Source organism: Saccostrea echinata, unplaced genomic scaffold (assembly GCF_033153115.1).
Source record: "Saccostrea echinata isolate AGI-Se365-2 ecotype Australia unplaced genomic scaffold, CSIRO_AGI_Sech_v1 ptg000025l, whole genome shotgun sequence".
Lineage (NCBI taxonomy): Eukaryota > Metazoa > Mollusca > Bivalvia > Ostreida > Ostreidae > Saccostrea > Saccostrea echinata.
The window spans coordinates 23765520-23791051 of record NW_026889774.1 but is presented as its reverse complement, the minus strand read 5'-3'; the positions used below and the strand labels follow the sequence as shown (position 1 = coordinate 23791051).

The window sequence follows — 25532 nt, the reverse complement described above, 5'->3', positions numbered from 1 at the left end:
CGAGCACAGAAATACAGAAACATGTCCATGTGTGAATAATCTTAAAACACACCATATTTTCAATATGTTGCGTAGAAAGAGAAAGACAACAGTTTCCCATTCCTTGGAAGCACGCGTCACACAAGGAAAAATCCCTGCAGAGGCAAATATTCCATTAGGTAGCAAAAAGAGAGACAAAAACGCGGATGAAACACATTTGGAGAAACTTGTCCTCGGTGGAGATGCAGATGTGATACAAACTTTGCAAGAAATTTCGAGACAGGTTGTATAGTATTCTGGATACTTCATTCTTATCAAATTCTAACTGAAGACAAATCAAATCATAAACAGGGTTTAGTTGCAAACTTGTTCAGTAATTGATCAGCCCAATTTACTTATCTGTGTTTATGAAGTTAAGTTTTAACTTAAACTAACTTTTAGTAAATAGTTATATTATTTGATGATTGCTTATCTGGAATGTCTAAAAAATATACCATATAACAGTTTTTAGCTCACCTGAGCCAAAGGCTCAAGTGAGCTTTTCTGATCACATTTTGTCTGTAGTCCGTCTTTCTGTCTGTCTGTAAACTTTTCACATTTTTGACTCCTTCTCCAGAACCACTGGGCCAATTTCAATCAAACTTGCTACAAAGTATTCTTGGGTAAAGGGGATTCAAGTTTGTTCAAATGAAGGGCCACACCTTCTTCCAAGGGGAGATAATTATGAATTCATGAAAAATTAATGGCATCATTAAAAAATCTTCTTCTCAAGAACCACTGTGTTCATGCATATCGCTTAGCACGTGGATATGATGCAATCGGCGAAGTTTTGAAGCAGATTATACCGAAATAATTTAAAATAATACCTTTCATTTTACAAATTAAATGCGTTTATTGGGATGCACATTTATTGAAATAATGCGTCCTGAGCAAAATTTGTGCGTAATTTACGCGGGACGCACACCAAAATGAATCACTGCTTCTTCTCAGGAACAGCAATGCCATGATTGGTCATATTTATATGGTAGCATCCTCAGGTAGTGTAGATTCAGGTTTGTTAAAATCATGACCCTGGGGGTAGGGTGGGGCCACAATGGGCGATCAAAGTTTTACATAGGAATATATAGGAAAAATCTTTAAAAATCTTCTTCTCAAGAACAGCAAAGCCATGATTGGTCATATTTATATGGTAGCATCCTCAGGTAGTGTAGATTCAAGTTTGTTCAAATCATGACCCCCCAGGGGTAGGTTGGGGCCACAATGGGCGATCAAAATTTACATAGGAATATATAAGAAAAATCTGTAATAATCTTCTTTTTCTTAAGAACAGCAAAGCCATGAATGGTCATATTTATATGGAAGCATCCTCAGGTAGTGTAGATTCAAGCTTGTTCAAATCATGACCCCGGGGGATTGGGTGGGGCCACAATGGGCGATCAAAGTTTTACATTTAAATACATAGTAAAAATCTATTTCTCAAGAACAGCAAAGCCATGATTGGTCATATTTATATGGAAGCATTCTTAGATACTGTAGATTCAAATTTGTTCAAATCAATACCCCCGGGGGTAGGGTGGGGCCACAATGGGCGATCAAACTTTTACATAGGAATACATAGGAAAAATCCACAGGCACTTGGGGTATGGACCCTTTTTAAATCTGGGGTCGAGTAACCTTTTTAATATTTTTGTATTCTAATATGCACTGTATGTTATCAATAATGTAACACTTTTGTCTCTATAAGCTGTTTTTAAATATATCGTTTTCGACTGATACATAAAAAGAGAGAAGGCTTGCAACTTTCTCATGATGATACCCGAAAATACCGGGCACTTCCGTCCCAGCTGGTGCACATAAACAAAATTTACCCTAGATGCGGGTGATTTAATCGAAATATTTACAAATCGGGGGCACATAAAAATTAAATGGAATATGAAAAGGAAGAAGAATGTATAACGAATTTATTGATGTATGCACATTCCATGTTTTCTTACAGTCTTCAACAAATCCCGGGAGTCCGAAGCCCGGGACCTGGTAAAATTGGAAACGGGCATGTGGAAATTGCATACTTACAAGCCCGAAGGGCATGTAAATTCTGAGGCCTAAGCCTCCCTATTATCAAATTAAACAATACCAATAACATTAAATGTACTTAAAAGTCTGATTTTTCATCTCAAGTGGAGCATCAAATAAAATTTTAACGATAGTTTAAATATTCTACTGCAATTTCCAAGGAACTCTTTTGCAAAGGAGACGCAAAAAGTATACACGTTGAAAATAATACGTGACTTCCAAGGAATTCTTTTGCAAAGGAGACACAAAAAGTGTACAGGTTGAAAACAATATTAATGGCGAGACAATAGATCGATAGAAATGGATTTCCGATCATTTCCTGGGCATGAAAAGGCAAATAAGAATAAAATTACTTGATAAAATTCTGGGCATGTAAATATTTGTTCGGGCTAGCATAATAAGTGGTTAAACCTGCCCGAAGGGCATGTACTGAAAAAAAGATTTGGCGAAGACTGTTCTTATTCTTTCGATAAATAATCAGGCGAAGTTTAAGTGAGGTGAGGCAGGCGATGAGAAAGTTGCAAGCCTTCTCTCTTTTTATGATCAGTTGAAAACGATATATTTAAAAACAGCTTATAGAGACAAAAGAGTTACATTATTGATAACATACAGTGCATATTAGAATACAAAAATAGGAAAAAGGTGACTTGACCCCAGATTTAAAAAGAAAAAAAATGGAAAGGGGGGGGGGGGGGTCCATACCCCAAGTGCCTGTGGAAAAATCTTTAAAAAAAATTTCTTCTCAAGAACAGCAAAGCCATGATTAGTCGTATTTAAATGGAATCATCCTCAGGTAATGTAGATTCAAATTTGTTCAATTCATGACCCCCCCCCCCCAGGAGAATAGTGGGGTCATAACAAGGGATCATAGTTATACAAAGGATATATCAATGAGAATTTTCTTCTTAAGAACAGCAAAGCCATTATTTGTCATATTAATTCAAAAGCATCCCTATGAAGTATAGATTCAAGTTAGTTCAAATCAACCCCCATCCCCCCCATCCCCCCCCCCCCCCCCGAACCGAACCACTTTTATATTTAAACTTTTCAACCTTTCAAGACTGAACTGATTTCTGCTTTTTCCTAGCCATAGTGCTCAGGTGAGTGATGCGGCCCCTGGGCCTCTTGTTTTTTTTTGTGTGCTAAAAATTTTTATGTGTTTTAAATCTGTAAAATTTAAACACATTTATATTTATGAGCATCAAAAATACACTTAAATTCCACAGCATTAAAAACACATGTGAAAATTTTCTGTATTCTAAATATACATTACCAATGCTAAGCTATGGCTTCATTCTGTTAATAGTCCTTGCAGCCATGTCCAGTCAAAGGACCCTGTCCCAGTTGAAAATTGACTTTTTTTTTAACCAAATATAGGTATTCCCAAATGGCAAGCAGAATGCATTTTTCATATTTTTTAAATAGAAACTTGACAAGCAAAAAAACAAAAAAAAAAAAGTAAAAAATGAGAGAAAAAGAACGTATTTCATGGTGGTGGGGTCCACGTTTTCCAGGAGTGGGGGGTCCAAAGTTATTTTTTATCTGCTTCAGTATATCCTTTTAATAACTTTGCAAATTCCAGGGGGGGGGGGGGGGCTGGAACCCCCCAACCCCCCAACCCCCTCTAGATCCTTGCATGAAAAAGAACTTGAATTTATCAAATTTAGAGATTATGATGATTCATAAAGATTGAAAAGGGAATTAACCTACAATCTAACTCTTTATTCTACAGTAAAACATAGTATAAGACATTAATTTTTCCAAATTTTACCATGTTTGGAATTAAAAATTCCCATTTGAAAAAGGTACAGGACCTTGTACCAAAAATGGTCAATTTAGCCCTATGAGCTGCCTTTTGATATATTCATCAATGGCAATTTCTTTTTTGAGAGAAAATTAAAGGCAATGAAAGGGTTTTTAAGTACAAGACACCCAAAAGTATATGTCTTACTTTTTTTTTTAAATTCAGTTAATGCATACAGATGTGTGAAATATCCAAGCTGCACAGGAAACTATGTTTCTGTAAAGTGTACATGGTTGACGAGGTGATTTAGGCTCAGAAATAGAAAGTGGCTACTGGGGTAGATAGCCTATAGAATGTGTCTTTCAGTGAAGAACAAGGTGTTTATGTAAATTGAAATTAGTCATCATTTAAGTGAAACAAATTATTGTCTTACTGACAAGTGACTTATTGAATGCAGTGAATGAAATGCAGACAGTCGCAATTAAATATTGGCTACTTAAAGCATCCCACATGATTAGCTGCACTTAAAGTTAAACACAGAGTGCTGCTGAAGTAAAATTACTTTAATGATTCAGAGGATGTAAATGATTTGATTGGCTACTGGTTTTCTACATATTTCCTTCAGAATATACAATGGTTTTTTTAAATGTATTGTTTACAAATAAATTACATATACAGTCAAACCTCATTATCTTGAATTCAATAGGACCAGGAAAAACTTCATGATATCTGAAGATTCAAGATACTGAGGTTAAAATTCATAGAAAAAGAGAAACCCAGACTTCCAACTCAGTTCAACATTTCCATGGTATTCGAGATATCGGTGATTGAGATACCAAAGTTCAACTGTAATAGCATCATATAAAAAGTCTTATAAAGTGCATATATCAGCAAGTTGCATATGAGCGTATGATATACCACTCTCGCTCAGCTGAGAATTGTTATTCACTGGTTTTGCGTATGAGCTATTTTTGTATAATATATATATATTTTTATACATATAGGCAGAATATGAAACACAAGCTAAAAAGAAAAAAATTCCCCCAAAGCAAAAGAAGGCCCCTGTATGGCAGGATGAAGATGATAAGGGAAGGTAATGACTTATCATCATTAATATTTAGGATGTGTTTGTGGCAATGTGAAAATACTTTAATACTTTTTTTGTCACAGAATTATAAGAAGGCATGCACTGAATGCAAAATATAATTTTCGAAATACTTTGTATTTAGTATACAGATAACAAGAGAAAGAAGATATGATTCAATAAGAAGAGGAGATGAAAGAAAAATAAAAACAGACCAATACACCTCTCAACTAAAGGCGGAGTAAGTACACTGAAAAACTCAAGTCCAATACAGTACATCTCTCAACTAAAGGCTGAGAAAGTACACTGCCAATCTCAAGTCTATAGCAATATACCTCTCATCTAAATCTGAATAAGTACACTGCCAAACTCAAGTCCAGAACAGTGTACCTCTCAATTGAAGGCTGAGTAACAATGCTTCTAAAATCAAGTCCATAACAGTACACCTCTCAACTGAAGAATGAGTGAGAACACTGTTAAACTCGAGTCCATAACAGTACACCTCTCATCTAAATCTGAGTAAATATACTGCTAAACTAAGTCCATAAAAGTACACCTCTCATCTAAATCTGAGTAAGTACACTGCTAAACTCAAGTCCATAACAGTACACCTCTCATCTAAATCTGAGTAAGTACACTGCTAAAGTCAAGTTCATAATAGTACACCTCTCATCTAAATCTGAGTAAGTACACCACTAAACTCAAGTCCATAATAGTACACCTCTCATCTAAATCTGAGTTAGTACACTGCTAAACTCAAGTTCATAAAAGTACACCTCTCATCTAAATCTGAGTAAGTACACTGCTAAACTCAAGTCCATAATAGTACACCTCTCATCTAAATCTGAGTTAGTACACTGCTAAACTCAAGTTCATAATAGTACACCTCTCATCTAAATCTGAGTAAGTTCAATGCTAAACTCAAGTTCATAATAGTACACCTCTCATCTAAATCTGAGTAAGTACACTGCTAAACTCAGGTTCATAATAGTACACCTCTCATCTAAATCTGAGTTAGTACACTGCTAAACTCAAGTTCATAAAAGTACACCTCTCATCTAAATTTGAGTTAGTACACAGCTAAACTCAAGTTCATAAAAGTACACCTCTCATCTAAATCTGAGTAAGTACACTGCTAAACTCAGGTTCATAATAGTACACCTCTCATCTCAATCTGAGTAAGTACACTGCTAAACTCAAGTCCATAATAGTACACCTTTCATCTAAATCTGAGTAAGTACACCGCTAAACTCAAGTCCATAATAGTACACCTCTCATCTAAATCTGAGTTAGTACACTGCTAAACTCAAGTCCATAATAGTACACCTCTCATCTAAATCTGAGTAAGTACACCGCTAAACTCAAGTCCATAATAGTACACCTCTCATCTAAATCTGAGTTAGTACACTGCTAAACTCAAGTCCATAATAGTACACCTCTCATCTAAATCTGAGTAAGTACACCGCTAAACTCAAGTCCATAATAGTACACCTTTCATCTAAATCTGAGTAAGTACACCGCTAAACTCAAGTCCATAATAGTACACCTCTCATCTAAATCTGAGTTAGTACACTGCTAAACTCAAGTCCATAATAGTACACCTCTCATCTAAATCTGAGTAAGTACATGTACACTGCTAAATTCAGGTCCATAATAGTACACCTCTCATCTAAATCTGAGTAAGTAAAACTTATGTTTTTTTTTTACATCTGTTTTAAATTTAATTTTGTTCATTTTTGAATGCAGATTTGAGAAAGTCTCCTCTGTTCCTAACTGGGCCAAGTTACAATCTGAGAGAACTCATGAATCTGATGGTAAGTCTAACATCGAGAAAATATATGCATGTGGTGGGTATATTTCAGTCACCGTGAAACCTCTTTTTTCATGGAATACTTGTATATCGGTTGTCATGAATCTTTTCACATAAGCATTAGACAAAAACATAAAGAAAACTTAAAATGAAATAAATTTTTTTTTATAGATGACAGTGATGTAGATGATTTACTTCAGAAGACTGGAAATTATTTAATAACTTCCTCCTCATTACCTAAAGGATTAATCGACCTTAAACAATGTACTGATGCCAACAAGGAACAACCTTCAGAGGTAAATTTTTGTGGGAAATAAATGTGTAATTCCCTCAGAGGTAAAGTTTCAGGGGATATAATGTGTAATGACCTCAGAGGTAAAGTTTCAGGGGGAATAAATGCATAATGCCCTCAAAGATGAAGTTTCAGGGGAAATAAATATGTAATGCCTCTGAGGTAAAGATTTTGGGGGGATATACCCGGTACATGTACACATGTAAATGCATAATGCCCTCAGGGATACATGTGTTAAGTGTCAGAGGAAATAAATGTGTAATGCAGCTTTCAGTTACTGGAGTATAGTATTCTATCAAGGGAATTAACAATAAATACCTATACACTTACCGTTATCCTTCCAACTAATATGTTGCAAAGAAAAAATTCTTGATTAAAAGTGTCTCAAGTCCTTACAGAAAAGGTATTTTAAAGTTTTTATGCCACATAAGTGAAAGAATAATCAATTAAGGGGATAAAAATCTTGTATGTATATTTAATTTGTGAAATGTTGAATGCCTTCATCTGTTTCCTTTTGATGACAGGGCAAGTTGACATCAGTAGAGTTTCACCCAACAGCTCAGGTTATTCTAACTGCAGGGATGAACTACACTTTGAGCCTATTTCAGGTAAAGATAAATACAATCAAACCTTGTTATCTCAATGGGACCGAGAAAAAAGGTTGGAGATAATGAGGTTAAATTGCGTAAAGAAAATGTGGTTGGGACTTCCAACTGACTTCGACATATCTATGGTATTCAAGATATTGAAGTTCGAGATAGTGCAACTGTAAATAAATTTTAAAAAAAATTAGACCAATTACTTGTGCAATGTTCAGTTTGAACAGCTAAGAAGTCTTTTGTGCTTGCAGGTGGATGGTAAACATAATCCAAAGATCCAAAGTGTGTTTATTGATGGTTTTCCAATCCACACAGCACATTTCAGCACAGATGGTCATGAAGTTATAATGGGGTCTAGATACAAAAACTTTAAATATTACGATATGATGGCTGGAAAAATTATCAATGTTCCCAAAATAAAAGGTAATGAATAGAGAGGTTTAGCAAACCAACATGTACAAGTACGTGTAGGAGGGAATCCCCCCAGAAATATGTGCATTACGTCATTAGTTTTGCTAATGACGAATTTCTACGTGTATCCACTTACATGTAGATTACCGAGTACAGGTTGGTCCAGTCTTGCAGCCTATATTTCTTTAACTGCTGTTTATATTTTAAAAATTGTGCATTTTCCTAAAACCTGAAGATTTAATGCAGATACTGATATAAAGAACTAAATGTCTATTATTGAAAAATATAATTTCATAGAATGCTAAATACACAACATCTAGACTTTCAAAGCAGGCTTTGACGGATCAAAATTATAAGAGCTCTTTTCATTCTTTTTCTTATAAATGTGTGCATATATTTATTTAAAAGGGTGATATGCATATTACATTTTTACATTTAAAACACGTACAAGTACACGTACAGCTTATACTTTGCTAAATAAGAAAAATAATGTAAACGTGTACATGTACGTGTAATTCTAACTTGTAGTTTACACGAACATGTACAAGTGAGCTTGCTAAACCTCTCTAATCTTTCATATTTGCTTATGATCATCATTCATTCTTAGTGCATATGTACCACTCAAAATAAGAAGGAGTTCTTGAAACAGTGAAAAAAGACTTCGATTCCTTGCCATGTATAATATTTTCTGGGGATGGGGAGTGTAGTAGTGTGTCATAAATGCTGCATTTCACACTGAAAGATTAAAATTATTTATCGTTATGTTATTTCACATGGAATTCATTTATGTTCAAATTCAGGGTTAGAGGAGAAAATGATGAAGAAATTTAGAGTATCACCAGATGGAAGATTTTTAGTGTTTCTTGGGAAAACTGGAGGAATGCATCTTCTGTCAGCAAAAGTAGGTGTAAATAGATGTAAAGAGAAAAATAGGGAAACTCGACCTAATGGGGAGAAGGATAGTATGTGAAAAACAATTTCATTAAAGTTGAAGTTGCAGTTATATAGTCAAAATTATATTAGAAAAAAAAAGAAGGGAACAATTATCAATTTATTGTCCCTTTACTTTAGTATCGGATACTCAGATAATATATTTTTCTTATATGTTCTAAGCTTTTAAAAAATAATTGAAGGAAACTTTGAGCTAACTAATTCTTGATTACCAAGCTGAGAACTTTCTTTTTCTTTAATCTCAAATCAGAAAGTTAAAAATTTTATACAACTGAAACCTGGTCACTAAATTTTTTTTAGTCCAAAGAATGGATTCATACACTGCAGATGAATGGTGAAGTAAAAGATGTGGCATTTTCCAAGGATGGGCACCTGATGTATTCACATGGAGGTTAGTTGTCTCTAGAATTAGGTCATTTTCTTGGTGATTGCATGAATTTGGTACTCCTCCTCAATTTATCTAGTATGTGATTATATATATATATATATATATATATATATATATATATATATATATATATATATATATATATATATATATATATATATATATATATTGTAGTAAATTAAATAATAATACAAGAAAGTGATTAAGAAGTATATTTAATACCAAAACGCCCCTTTGGAAACCATGATACATGTATTTACTTGTTGCTTGTTTTTTTTCTCTCTCTCTTTACATTTAAAAATCTGTAAAAGGTAAAAAATGTAATATAAACCAAAGAAATGGCTGATTTAATTATATATAGATTTAAAAAAAGATAGATTTTTTTGTGCGTTCAGTTATGATTTTATTCTTCACAACAAAGTCGAAGGAATTATCATAATGTGAAATGTGTCATTTCAGTTGAAGGTGATGTTTATGTTTGGGATCTTGATAGGCGGGACTGTATACATCGTTTCTATGACGATGGGTGTACACAGGGAACATCCATTGCTCTATCTCCAAATGGGCAGTACCTGGCTTGTGGGTATGTTTAAAGTGATTTTTTATTGCCCCCGTATCGAAGATTTGGGGGTATATACTTTTTGCCCTGTCTGTCCATCTGTCTGTCTAGCTGTCTGTTTATCCGCAAAAACTTTAACATTGCCCATAACTTTTGATTGGCTGGAGCTATGGCTTTCATATTTCACATGTGTATTCCTTGTGACAAGACCTTTCTTTGGGTACCATCATATTTGACCTTGGAGTTTGAACCAGTTTTGCAAAATTTTACTGAACTTTAACCCTAGCCATAACTTTTGAATGGTTGGTGCTAGGGCTTTCATACTTCACATGTGTAATCCTTGTGACAAGACCTTTCTTTGGATACCAACAACTTTGACCCTTGACCTAGGAGTTTGACCTGCTTTTGTAAAACTATAACCTTGGCCATAACTCTTGAACGGTTGGTGCTAGGGCTTTCATACTTCACAAATGTAATCCTTTTGACAAGACCTTCCTTTGGATACCAACAACTTTGACCCATTGACCTTGGAGTTTGACCTACTTTTGGAAAACTTGAACCTTGGCCATAACTTTTGAACGATTGGTTCTAGGGCTTTCATACTTCACAGATGTAATCCTTGTGACAATACCTTCCTTTGGATACCATCGACTTTGACCTTTTTGACCTTGACCTTGGAGTTTTACCTACTTTTGGAAATTTTAATCTTTGACATAACTTCTGAACAGTTGGTGCTAGGGCTTTCATATTTGACATGTCTATTCCTTGTGACAAGGCCTTCCTTTGGATACCAACAATTGTAATCCATTGACTTTGACCTTGGGGTTTGACCTACTTTTGAAAAATTTAAACCTTGGCCATAACTTTTGAACGATTGGTACTACAGCTTTCATATTTCACATGTTTATTTCTTGTGAGAAGGCAATTCCTTGGGCATCATTAATTTTGACCATTTGATCTTGACCTTGATGTTTGACTTACTTTTGAAAAACTTCAACCTTTTCCATATCTATTCAATGGTTGCTGCTAGGGTTTTCATATTTCACAGGTATATTCCTTGTGACAAGACCTTATTTTTGGTACCAACATTGATTTGATTTGTGAAAGTTTAACCTTTGCTATAAGTTGACATACGGGGGCATCAGTGTTTCACAAACACATCTTATTTAACATAGTTTTTGTTCTGAATCTCAAATGTATAATGTATACAAGATTGAAATGAAATTGCTAATTACTGATCTATACAGCATAGAATTATTCGTCTCTTGTTAGTAGCCTAAAGAACATTGGGAATAGTGTTCCGCAAACTAGATGTCATTTGAAAAAACATCTAGAATTAAGTGAAAGGAAGAAAAATGTTTATATGCATATTTGCTGTCAAATAATTACAAAATTGCAGTTGGAGTATGAATTTATTTGACAATATGATTTTTCCATTCTTGATGGGTTGAAAATTTCATTAATTTTGATCATTAATTTTAAAACAAAACTTTGTTTAAAGTTCAGTTTTACTCATTATCACTTGTAATTAAAATATCACAGACTTGATGGGGCTGAGAAAAAAAAAACTCTGAGATACCCAAGGATTCAAGGCGAGGTTAAATGCATAAAGAAAAAGTGGTTGGGACTTCCAATTCACTTTGATATCCATGGTGTTATATATATATATCGATGTTCGAAATATTGAAGTTCAACTGTATTTATGATAAAAATTATTAGAAAAAGAGGCATCATTTTTAGAATCAAAAAGATTTTACTAAAATATGATTTTGATCACATTTGATAGTGCTTGATTATTTGTGTCTGAAGTTGCTTGGCTCAAATATCCAAAAAAGGTCTTAAAAATATGAAAAATATTTGTTAAGATATGACAACTTCAAATATTTCAAGAAAAATATTCTATTATTCACTTTTTTCTTGATCAGGTCATACAGTGGTGTTGTCAATATCTACGACTCACAGACCATACTGAGTTCAAGGTCACCTAAACCGGTCAAGGCCATCATGAACCTCACTACGCCATGTACAAAAGCAGTGTTCAACTCGACGTCAGAAATCTTAGCTGTGTCATCTAATTATGCAGAAAAAGCAGTTAAACTTGTGAGTTCTTTTTAATCAAAAGTTCTTTCTTTTTTTTGTTTTAAATGTAAATGGACACATTTGCCAAAAAAGTTTGACCTAAAATATTTACTGATCTTTGCATTTTCCCTTTGGAGCTAATGGACAAAACATGTTCATGTAACGTTCATCTATGTGTAGTGATTCAGCAAATTGACTGAATCTTTCCCCAAACTTGATTAGGAAAATAAGATTTTTTGAATGATTTATAATTTCCCTTCTGTTCTCCTTTCTCAGGTCCATGTTCCCTCCATGACAGTTTTTTCAAACTTCCCAGAAAGAAAAGTGGATAATTTACGGATACCTACATGTATGGACTTTTCCCTGAACAGTGGTTATTTTTCTATAGGAACACACAGAGGCTGTGCTCTCTTATACAGGTTTGTTGTTAAGAGTCACTTTTGATTTTCTGATGATTGGCGAATTAGATAAGAAATCTGTCATTTCTTACTAGTGTAGAATTGTACCAGTCCAAAATAATTATTAGGAGTGTTATATTTTCTTTTAAAATCCAAATACATGTACTCTCCGTAATTGTGAGGATATGTGCATGTATATTAATACATGTATTTAAAAAGATGTAGATTTTTCGGGACACTTTTGAGGTCCCCCCTTTCTCTGACAATCATACCTCTGGCTATCACTACATAGTCCTGACAACACATTCTTTTAATAATTATAATAACATATTTATTGTTTGAAATCGTACCTGTATAAGGAGTGAGGAGATATTTCCTTTAAGGTTCCATTTCCTTGTTGACAAACATTTTTTTGTACAACTTTTCTTCTCATTGTTGTCTCACCCTTGTTTTGCAGAGTCAAGCACTATGGAAATTACTGATACAAAGTTGGCTCAAAGGGATTCAGGAACATTTCTACAGCATTCAATTTAACCCCAAATGCAATATATTGGGGGTTTTCAGCAAGTGGACGATTACAGTGTATAGTAATTTCAGTTTATTCAACTCTATGAATGGTGACTTTTTACATTGTAAATGACATGTGATTTGTGATTGCTGTTGTACTCGTACATCACCAATCTACTAACATTCAGATTTTTATGAAAATATGGAATACGTTGTTAAAGTTTATATGGACAATTTTTACTTTCAAAATGTTCTATTGTGAAAGGCATGCAGTTTATTTCAGCATGTCACATTATTTGTTATACACGTGTACAGTACGTGTATGTTTTGCAAGAACCACTAAATATAAAAGATTCTTAAGGCTTATTTTCATGTTTTATTATTTTCCATTAGATCAAACATCAGACCATAACTTTTGAAGTGAATAAAAGGGGCCTTCATACATGTATTCTCACCCAAGGACATTTAAATAAGGTCAACGTTACAGGGGTTTGTCCATAACAACCTTAAACATTTATCAAGCATGCATTGCAAATGATATTCACAATAATACATGTACATGTAACTTATCTAATTGGAGTCAAAATTATGTCCCTGCCATTGACTTTACTCTCTTGTATCAAAGTAGGCATAGGCATCACTTGATCATGGTAACATAACTATTAAATCCATTAAAATCAAAGTTGAGAAAGTGTATTTTTAATGATGTCACATTTATGTAATTTAAGAAATAAAAAAGACAAAACAATGATGTAGACTTTCTTTATTATTCAAAATGAATAATAAATGAATAATATAATACACATTGCTTGAGAAAATAACACAAATCATTACAATGAGTGTTCACATTCCCTCCCTCTTTCACTATCTCATTTTCTCTTCCTCATTCTCTAATGGAAAAGTTATACACATGCATGCATTTGCTGCAGCACTACAAAGAAGTGAGATGAATTGCTTCCAAAACATATTGATCATTATCACACATTAAAAATAAAACTTTTTCTTATCTGTTTTTTTAATAATCTGAGGTAGCTTATTCTTGGTTTGTACCGAATTAACAATTAATTTCAAAGATGTAATATATAGACTACCAATAAATTAATATTCATGAGTGCTGATTCAAGCCATTATTTTAATTCATTATACACTCATCATTTCATGCAAATAATTTTTTCAATCTTGGTTTTATTTTAAAAAAATATATATAAGTGTAAAATACTAATTGAGTGAAACACAAATGTGAGCATGTACTATATAAATATACCAACAAAGACAAAACAATATCTGTCTTTGCTGTGTATACTTAAAATATAACTTTGCGTCTTAAAAAATTAGTAGATAACTGACTCTGTTGAGTCAGAGATATTGAAGCAAGGATTGATATATATACCTGTAGGTTTTAAATACATTTTTTTTTATCACACAGTATAATGTTTCTTTCACAAATTTAAAAAAGTGTTTTCCCAAGTTTATATAAACACATCAATTTTTATGTTTGTAATTATTATTCCTATGGAATGTTTATGGTACATGTAAATACATTTTGTACCTTTATAGGCTGCATTAAGATCTTTTGTTCACCAAGAAGATAATGATGAAAATAATCAATAAACAAAAATTAAGCAAAAATATATTCTGTACACAGAACTATTCAGAAAATATTTCAGAATGTTTACACACTTCATACTTGAAACTTTCCATCTGAAATTCCAATAAATATTTTGATATGCACAGACCATAGTTGCTATGTTTATACACACATACTTTGATTCAAGCAGTAGCCTTATCGGACTCAATTCTAATGTTCAAGCTCTTTGATATTTTGTCAATATAAAGAAAATGTTAGAAAGTGAGTATCAAGAATCTTATTTCATAATTTATGGAATGTGCTTTTAGCTTTCAAGTTAACTTTCATATAATTCAGTTATCTTTATTACATGGATAAGTATGTGGATGAAATTTCAAACATTACAGCATGAACTTGTAAAATTATTCTCACAGGTTAATGTTGTAGATTGACGTGATCAAAGCTATGTCACTTTCATACTTGCTCAGTGGCATTAAACATTGATAACACTTTTACATACAAGTATTTGTGAGTGACAAGGACATTGTGCAAGTTTTGACACTCTTAAATGTTGAGCTTGAACTGTCAGTAAATAATGAACAAAACAATTAATAGATGTTGCCATGGAATGTAAGTTTGGTCAAGCCATGAAATAAAAATTAGGCATTTGGTGACTTCATGATTTAAAAGGTACTGTACACAGCTTTGGTTGCTTCATTTTTTTTAAACATTAAAATCATATTTATTACATTAGATTTCCTTGTCCTAATATTCTATCATGCTGTGCAGAAAGGCTAAATAAAAACCAGGCTAATGCTATTTTTTTCCCAAAACCTAACAAAATTCAAAGAATTCAAGATTAAAATGACTCATGGGTATTAAAGCAACTTTGACTGACCCCATAAATTCATTAAAGCTTGTACTGTGGAGAAATATTTACTGTCAAGTTAGAAATGTTGATGTACTTCTTCATGAAAACTTTTAACATGAACTTCACGAAGATTTAATGAACACTTCATCAGCTCAATTTAAAAAAGAAAAAAGGGAATAATGAAAACCAACTTTCATCTGCATGTGAGAAATATCTGTGAGTTTCGTGACCTTCTTTTTCTCGCACACATTTCTCATTGCAAACTTTCTACTAAATTTTTTTTTAGGTAGAACGTTTCCTCAGTCACAAAAATTAGTCGTGGATGGATTTCAAACTGACAAATCACAAATAAAAATTGTCACAAGTAATAACTGGTTTACAGTACCTTATCATTGATTAGAAAAGCAAAGGAAATCTGATTTGAGCAAGACTATGGCAGTGCTTTCTACATATGAATTTTGAACATTGATCCACAAAGCCTTCACTTTCAAAAAAAAAAAAAAATGTTTCTGAAGCATTAAAAAAAATGCACTATGAAAAACAATTCTACACTACATTTACCCACTAGCTTTCTTTTCAAAAAATCCAAAGCAATCTGACACAAATTTTTCATTCATACAAAATTGCATTGTTTGTTTTACTATTGCTTAATCTTACAAGAGAACCACAATGGTGACATTCAAGTCTGTACCAAAATGGACTGAATACTCTATTCTACATTTTTTTGTACTACAAAATAAATCTGGTCAACACAAAAGAAGAAAAAAATGAATCAGAAATTCTGACAATATGGCAGAGCTGTAAGCTTTAGGAGACAGACAGTTTCACCTCCGACGTGATACTGCTTCTTCAGTCTGGTCGGAATATAGGAACCTTAGGGATAAATTCTATCAAAAGAACCTGGAAAAAAAAAACAACAGATCAGTGTCATAGCTAGGTCAAAAGCTCACACTAGTAACATTTTGATCATGTAATGCTAAAATACTGTACACATGGCAATTTATATTAGAGTGTACAATGTATTTTAATGAATACAAGAGAATGAACTCTTTCAGGCAATATATTATTTAATTAGTCTCCATTTAGTTTAAATTCAGCATGTAGTAAAACAACATGACTTTGCTCTTATATCCCTGCTCTATAAGTCTGTCTCATGAATTCACCATGTCATGCATACTCACATATTCCATCATACTACTTGAGTCACAGCGTTGTTTACTTAACCTCCAATGTAGTCCAAGCTACAAGGCAATGCAATACATTACATTATACTAATGTACAGTTGAACTTCTCTGAACTGGATGTTGTATATTCCAAAATATTTTCTAAAAGAGTGTAAACTTGAAATCACTTTCAGTTAATTCAATTGCTTGAAATGTTGCCTAATCCAAAATGGTATCTAATCCAGCCAATTTACTGTATACACGATTTTTCTCATCCTATGTTATTTTCGCCCTTTCACAATTGCAAACAAATTTGCCCCATTTTAAATTCACACAGTCACGGTTCTGTTAAAAAAATTACATCGTGTTGTTCGAATTCCCCATTTTATTTTTGCCCAACAGTGAATATGGCGAAAGGGGCAGTATATGGAACCAGTGGTGTCTGGATTAGACCAATTTTACTGTATAAGCTTAATGTTCATAAGTACTTGCCACTTTTTTAGTCCCCCAGAAAAGCTTTAGATCTGAGGAATTATATTTCAAAATGTAAGTCAATTTCAGGAAAGGAAAGATTTCATGGTTTATTGAAGAGATTCGAATTCTTAAACATGTAAGCCACTCTTGAAAATCATAAGCCTTCAATTCACCCAATCAAAGTGAAATCCGATTTTTATTTGAGTGTGATCTTTACTGATACATTCCTCAAAGCAGGAAACACATCTTAAAAAACAGCTGATTAAAATAAAATTAACATCATAATTGAAGTATTCATGACTTACCTTTTGATATAAATGATTATTCTCCCAATCTAATATTTTCTCTATGGCATGCTTTGTCTACAAAAATGAAAAAGTTGGCAAATATAGAGTCTTTTAATTTTCATTTATCTCCCATGATACATGTAGCTAGCAAATTCATTAAGCAGAGCATAATATACTTCCAAAAACATAGGTAATCAAAGATTACGAAGCTCACCTCGACGAAGGTTATCTATAAGTAAGGCAAATCTCACATCATATTTTTTCTAGTTAGAGTACATCCCAAGATCAATATCTATACAAGTTTGGTTTAAGAAGGACTTATAATTACTTGGAAATAGACCTGCTCAAAAAACTATAACCTGGTCACTCATCTGGAAAATCTAGGTCAGATTCAGCATCCGAAGCAAGTGTGTAGTGTTCATCCCTAGATGCATCATCCATGCAAGTTTGGTCCAGGTAAGGCGTATAGTTACTTGGGAATGGACCTGCTCCAAAAACTTTAACCTGGTCACTCATCTGGAAAATCTAGGTCAGATCCAGCATCCGAAGCAAGTGTGGTAGTGTCCATCCCTATATGCATCATCCATGCAAGTTTGGTTCAGGTAGGGCTTATAGTTACTTGGGAAAGGATCTGCTCCAAAAACTTTAACCTGGTCACTCATCTGGAAAATCTAGGTCAGATTCAGTATCCGAAGCAAGTGTGGTAGTGTCCATCCCTAGATGCATCATCCATGCAAGTTTGGTTCAGGTAGGGCCTATAGTTACTTGGGAATGGATCTGCTCCAAAAACTTTAACCTGGTCACTCATCTGGAAAATCTAGGTTAGATTCAGCATCTGAAGCAAGTGTGGTAGTGTCCACTCCTAGATGCATCATCCATGCAAGTTTGGTCCAGGTAGGGCTTATAGTTACTTGGGAATGGACCTGCTCCAAAAACTTTAACCTGGTCACTCATCTGGAAAAATCTAGGTCAGATCCAGCATCCGAAGCAAGTGTGGTAGTGTCCATCCCTATATGCATCATCCATGCAAGTTTGGTTTAGGTAGGGCGTATAGTTACTTGGGAATGGATCTGCTCCAAAAACTTTAACCTGGTCACTCATCTGGAAAATCTAGGTCAGATTCAGCATCCGAAGCAAGTGTGTAGTGTTCATCCCTAGATGCATCATCCATGCAAGTTTGGTCCAGGTAGGGCGTATAGTTACTTGGGAATGGACCTGCTCCAAAAACTTTAACCTGGTCACTCATCTGGAAAATCTAGGTCAGATCCAGCATCCGAAGCAAGTGTGGTAGTGTCCATCCCTAGATGCATCATCCATGCAAGTTTGGTCCAGGTAGGGCTTATAGTTATTTGGGAATGGATCTGCTCCAAAAACTTTAACCTGGTCACTCATCTGGAAAATCTAGGTCAGATCCAGCATCCGAAGCAAGTGTGGTAGTGTCCATCCCTAGATGCATCATCCATACAATTTTGGTTCAGGTGGGGCGTATAGTTCCTTGGGAATGGACCTGCTCCAAAAACTTTAACCTGGTCACTCATCTGGAAAATCTAGGTCAGAACCAGCATCCGAAGCAAGTGTGGCAGTGTCCATTCTAGATGCATCATCCATGCAAGTTTGGTCCAGGTAGGGCTTATAGTAACTTGGGAATGGGACTTGCTCCTAAAACTTTAACCGGGACGCCGACGCTAACGCCGACGCCGACGCCAACGCCGGGGGTATAGCATAAGCTCATCTCGACTTCGTCGAGGTGAGCTAATGACAGAAAAAAGTACATTTGATATCCCAACCAATCTTGATATCAATTAATTAATAAAGAAATTTTATGTGTATTAAAAAAAACCCCGTTATTTAAATACAACGGTAATTTCAGCAATCTTAACTGTTTGACCAAGTAATTTGAAAATCTAAAGGTATGTTTTCTGAAGCAATTTCCATTAATAAACTACATGTTCATGTGAAGTCTACAGGTTTCAGAATGTTCAAATTATTGCATCATAATGGTCATACCTTTGATGATTTCAAAATTTATAGACATCTTTCTCAACCCATACTGCATTTATACACATGTTTAAGATATCTATAGGAAATAAAATTTCCAAATATTGCATAACAATGATCCTATAAATAAGTTTGACCTCTGACCAAGTGATCCCAATCAAAAACTACAAATCTTTTTTTCTCTGACTATTATTTATTTAGACATTGAAAGGTTAGAATATATACATAAATAATCTTAACTTTTCAAAATTTGTAGGTATCTTCCTCAAACCATTCTCTACTACATATGATGATTATAGGTTACAAAATGTTCAAGGTATTGCATAATAATGGACATATCAATAACTTGAGCTTATATTTTGAACATTTTGTCTGAACATTATCAACCGATATATTAAATAAGAAATCTGTGGGTTATAAAGACTTGTATAATTTTTAAACATCTATCGGGATATAAATACGGGTTGGTCACGAGAACAAATTCCATAAAGCCCAAAGGGCTTTATGGTAAATTTGATCTTGTACCAACCTGTATTTATATCCCGATAGATGTTTAAAAAATGATACATTATTACTTATATTTACATTATGACTTCTTTCCTGATTATAATCTCTAATGCGTGAAATGTTTTATTTTTCAAACTCAACAGCACGTATTTGATCCATTAATTGTGAGTCGACCCTTTATTACATCACTGAGAAATTACATCGAATGTTTATGACGTGAGGAACCCGTGTTTCTACGGATATAGATATGTGTTGCTTTTAATTAATAGTGTTATATAAAAGAAAACATTTGCAAATGTAAATATAGAGACTTAGGCCTAGAGTGTAAAATATTGCATGAAAATGGTAAATTCAACAATCTAAAGTTTTTGACCTTGACCTCTCCCTAAGTGACCAAACAACTTATAATTATTTTCTCTGACCATTCTTTACCTATGTAGTAAGTATGATGTCTGTAGGATTAAAAACATACTGGGGATTGTATCACATAAATATGTAATGATAATGGTATCTAATTTAACATTTGACCTTGACCTTTGACCACATGAGCCTAAAAACTAAGTCTTCAATCACAATTCTTTTGTATATGTCTGTAGGGTGAAAGGCAATTAAAATACAAAATATTAGTCCTATATCAAAGACCAGCAAAAAAACCTTTTTTTTAACTTACACATCACAATCAAGTAAATGTCAATATAACCATTTAATGGGATACACAACATAATACCTACCCTCTTACTGAGACAGACAACAGGCCACATGGAGCAACCTAGAGTGCAGCAACAGCATATACAGCCGCAGAACAGCCATTTGATGTTGACTGGTAGAGCTTTTTTCAGCATGCTATTGAGACGAGATATTGTAGCCTTGTATTCCTCAGGAGCTACCTGTAATACAAAATGTGCATTCTGAAGTTCAATAAAAACTAAGGAAAAAATTGACTGACTGCAAAGTATTTTCAGTCTTATAAAATGAAATCTTGATGGTTGTGATGAGTCCTAAATTACTAGCATATTTAACCTCCAAACATTGAGAGAGAAGTATGTTTCTGCAATCAGTTTAATGTGACAGTCAACTTTAACATACATGTACTTCTTGGAATCAAATATTGCATCTTAATTTATCAAAACATGAAATTTGAAGATAATTGTAATGTTGGATGAAATAATCCTCAGGCCCATAGGAAGCAATTTCAGTTTGGGGGGCACAGCCAAAAATTTTCAGTTGGGGGGGGCACTATCAATTACCAAAATTCTTTGACAAGCAAATAAAAAAAAAAGGTCATCAGACGTTTTTATTGAGGGGACACAAGCATATATTACCTAAGTTTTCTATAGTATTCTATACAGCGGCAAAATTATTGGGGGGCATGCCCCCCTTCCCCCTCCCCCCCCCCCGGTTCCTACGGCCATGATCCTATCAGCTAGGTTATCCTCAACAGTGATAAGCATGTTTCGTACTAACTCAAGGAAAAAGGTCATGGTCAACTCTAATTGATTTACCAATTATTAAGTTAGAAACATGATTATCAGAAAGTTTTGTTTTTTTTTTTGGTCAGATATTTTTTTCATTTGCTAACTTCTTTGTCAAAGATCAAGGTTAATGTCAACTCCTATGGTGGTAAAAAAAATTATACATGTATTAATTAGTACTATTACCCAAAATGAAACAGTTTATGAACTGAAATCAAACATAAGTAAAAATTTAGGATGAACATTTACCTTTGCTGCCAGACCAGAAGGGAATTCAGTGTCAAATCGGTTGCTGAGTCCAAATCTTGAAAAAGTAGTTAAAAACATTTATTATTATATATATTGATAAGTAACTAAGGTGAAGATGAGTGGATGCTCTATATATCACATATTAATCTATCGATTCATACAATACATTACGCATTTATTCATATAATCCAGTTTTATCATGCTTTAATATCTGATGCATGAAATTCCTTTCCCCTGTCACATGCTAAGTATAACCTTCCTGCTTTTTATGTAAAACAAAGGAAAAGTAAACTGGAAAAGAAAAATAATCTGCCTTGCTCTTAAAATTTAGTAAAATTACAATAAACCTATAACCCTATGTCTTCTTTGCATCTCAAGAAATCATTTAATAATGAAAATGAAGCCCCCAATTGATTGAGGTGTTACAATGATGTATTGTTATTTTGCCTAACATTATCTGTCAATAATAACAAAATAAAATCCCCTGACTTCTTACATTGTGACATTTCCAGCACCTCTAATTATAATAGGATCCGGTAAATTTATTGAGTAGTCTGGAGTTGACGCTGATTCTGACTGTTCATCGTCTCCTTCTTCGTATATTATGTCAAACGGATCATGGTCTGCCATTGTTGTTTTGCTCCGAGAGAAGAGGTATAATATGTATGCTGTTTTAGATCTCGTAACCAGCCTCTATAACCAGGCAGAGCGCATGCGTGAAATAAATTTCCATCGAGATCGGAAAACAGCAGAGAGGAAATTCGGAATATATAATGGAAACTAGTAATGCGGAATGATACTATAGTCAGATGCAGAAATTTTTGCATAATTCGATCAACTTTTATTTAAAAAAGCAGAAGAATAAATGAATCAACTTTACAGTTAGTTTTTATTTATTTATTTATTTAATTATTAATTTATTTATTTATTTAATTTATTTATTTATCATTCTTATAATTAATTAACTAAGTAACTGATTAATTTATTAAAAAATATATATTTGTATTTTTTTTTAAATTCATTTATAACATTCTTTCCTTCATTTATTAATTATTCCATCCATTAATTAATTATCTATTAATTAATTCATTGATTTATTAATTTGTATGCATGTTTGTTTATTTATTTATTTATTTATTTATTTATTATTCTAATAATTAAGTAATTGATTAATTCATTAAGAAGTTCATTTATTTGTTTGTTTATCTATTTATTATATTCATTCCTTCATTTATTTCGTATTCTATTTATTTATTTATTTATTATTTATCTATTTATTTATGCATTCATTTATTCGTATTTTTATTTATTTCTTTTTTTTTATTTCTTTATTGATTGATTGATTTATTTTTGCATTTATTTATTGATTTATTTATGCATTTATCATATATTTCTTTTATAAATTAATTATTTTTTACAGGGTTTGTATACTTATTACCAGGGTCTGTTTATGTATTGCCATAGTTTGTATACCATCACCAGGGTCTATATACCTATCACCAGGGTCTGTATACCTATCACCAGGGTCTGTATATCCATCACCAGGGACTGTATTATCTATCACCAGGAACTGTATAGCTATCACCAGGGTCTATATACCTATCACCAGGGTCTGTATACCTATCACAAGGGTGTGTATGCCCATCACCAGAGTCTATATACCCATCACCAAGGTCTGTATTATCTATCACCAGGGTCTATATACCCATCACCAGGGTCTGTATACCCATCACCAGGGTCTATAAACCTATCACCAGGGTTTATATACCCATCACTAGGGTCTGTATACCTATCACCAGGGTCTGTATTATCTATCACCAGGGTCTGTATACCCATCACGAGGGTCTGTATATCCATCACCAGGGACTGTATTATCTATCACCAGGGTCTGTATTATCTATCACCAGGGTCTTTATACCCATCACCAGGGTCTGTATACCCATCACCAGGGTCTGTATACCCATCACCAGGGTCTGTATACCTATCACCAGAGTCTATATACCCATCACCAGGGTCTGTATTATCTATCACCAGGGTCTATAAACCTATCACCAGGGTCTGTATACCCATCACCAGGGTCTGTATACCCATCACCAGGGTCCGTTTTATCTATCACCAGGGTCTATATACCCATCACCAGGGTCTGTATACCCATCACCAGGGTCTGTATACTTATCACCAGGGTCTATGTACCTATCACCAGGGTCTGTATACCCATCGCCAGTGTCTGTATTATCTATCACCAGGGTCTTTATACCCATCACCAGGGTCCGTTTTATCTATCACCAGGGTCTATATAACTATCACCAGGGTCTGTATACCCATCACCAGGGTCTGTATACTTATCACCAGGATCTATGTACCTATCACCAGGGTCTATATACCCATCACCAGGGTCTGTATACCCATCACCAGGGTCTGTATACTTATCACCAGGGTCTATGTACCTATCACCAGGGTCTGTATACCCATCACCAGTGTCTGTATTATCTATCACCAGGGTCTTTATACCCATCACCAGGGTCTGTATACCCATCACCAGGGTCTGTATACCTATCACCAGAGTCTATATACCCATCACCAGGGTCTGTATTATCTATCACCAAGGTCTGTATACCCATCACCAGGGTCTGTATACCTAGCACCAGGGTCTGTATACCCATCACCAGGTCCTGTATACCCATCACCAGGGTCTTTTTACCCATCACCAGGGTCTGTATACCTATCACCAGGGTCTGTATTATCTATCACCAGGGTCTGTATACCTATCACCAGGGTCTGTATATCCATCACCAGGGACTGTATTATCTATCACCAGGGTCTATATACCCATCACCAGGGTCTGTATACCCATCACCAGGGTCTATAAACCTATCACCAGGGTTTATATACCCATCACTAGGGTCTGTATACCTATCACCAGGGTCTGTATTATCTATCACCAGGGTCTGTATACCCATCACCAGGGTCTGTATATCCATCACCAGGGACTGTATTATCTATCACCAGGGTCTGTATTATCTATCACCAGGGTCTTTATACCCATCACCAGGGTCTGTATACCCATCACCAGGGTCTGTATACCCATCACCAGGGTCTGTATACCTATCACCAGAGTCTATATACCCATCACCAGGGTCTGTATTATCTATCACCAGGGTCTATAAACCTATCACCAGGGTCTATATACCCATCACCAGGGTCTGTATACCTATCACCAGGGTCTGTATTATCTATCACCAGGGTCTGTATACCCATCACCAGGGTCTGTATATCCATCACCAGGGACTGTATTATCTATCACCAGGGTCTGTATATCCATCACCAGGGTCTATATACCTATCACCAGGGTCTGTATACCCATCACCAGGGTCTGTATACCCATCACCAGGGTCCGTTTTATCTATCACCAGGGTCTATATACCCATCACCAGGGTCTGTATACCCATCACCAGGGTCTGTATACTTATCACCAGGGTCTATGTACCTATCACCAGGGTCTGTACACCCATCACCAGGGTTTGTATACCCATCACCAGGGTCTTTATACCTATCACCAGGGTCTGTATACCCATCACCAGGGTCTTTATACCTATCACCAGGGTCAGTATTACCTATCACCAGGGTCTATATACCTATCACCAGTGTCCTTATACCTATCACCAGGGTTTTATACCTATCACCAGGGTCTGTATTATCTATCACCAGGGTCTATATACCTATCACCAGGGTCTGCATACCAATGACCAGAGTCTGTATACCTATCTCCAGGGTCTGTATACCCATCACCAGGGTCTGTTTACTTATCACCAGGTTCTGTATAACTATCATCAGGGTCTGTATTATCTATCACCAGTGTCTGTATACCCATCACCAGGGTCTGTATACCCATCACCAGGGTTTGGGTATCTATGAACAGGGTCTTAATCTGTAAATCTATGTCAAGGGTGTGTATTATCTGTCATTAGGGTCTGTATGTACCCATCACCAGGGTGTGTATACCTATCACCAGAGACTGTGGACCTATTACCAGGGTCCGTATGTCTATTACCAGCGTCTGTATTTCTATA

The 25532-nt window shown here is 34.5% G+C and overlaps 2 protein-coding genes across 2 annotated transcripts; one reads left to right on the top strand and one right to left on the bottom strand.

Moving 5' to 3' along the window:
* Positions 1-38: 38 nt before the first annotated feature.
* Positions 39-13240, top strand: LOC133192222 (U3 small nucleolar RNA-associated protein 18 homolog). Its single transcript, XM_061328200.1, has 13 exons — positions 39-262; positions 4801-4889; positions 5026-5121; positions 6627-6694; positions 6862-6986; positions 7507-7590; positions 7833-8004; positions 8793-8893; positions 9244-9334; positions 9791-9914; positions 11816-11990; positions 12246-12388; positions 12825-13240. Exons 1-13 carry the CDS (start codon positions 65-67, stop codon positions 12847-12849), a joined length of 1491 nt encoding a protein of 496 aa, XP_061184184.1. The 5' UTR covers positions 39-64; the 3' UTR covers positions 12850-13240.
* Positions 13241-13620: 380 nt separating this feature from the next.
* Positions 13621-22107, bottom strand: LOC133192225 (cysteine-rich hydrophobic domain-containing protein 2-like). Its single transcript, XM_061328203.1, has 6 exons — positions 21959-22107; positions 21463-21517; positions 20473-20628; positions 17255-17311; positions 16494-16553; positions 13621-16212 (listed from the first exon to the last, which is right to left on the bottom strand). The coding sequence occupies exons 1-6, from the start codon at positions 22090-22092 to the stop codon at positions 16162-16164; spliced, it is 513 nt and encodes a 170-aa protein (XP_061184187.1). The 5' UTR covers positions 22093-22107; the 3' UTR covers positions 13621-16161.
* Positions 22108-25532: the final 3425 nt, after the last annotated feature.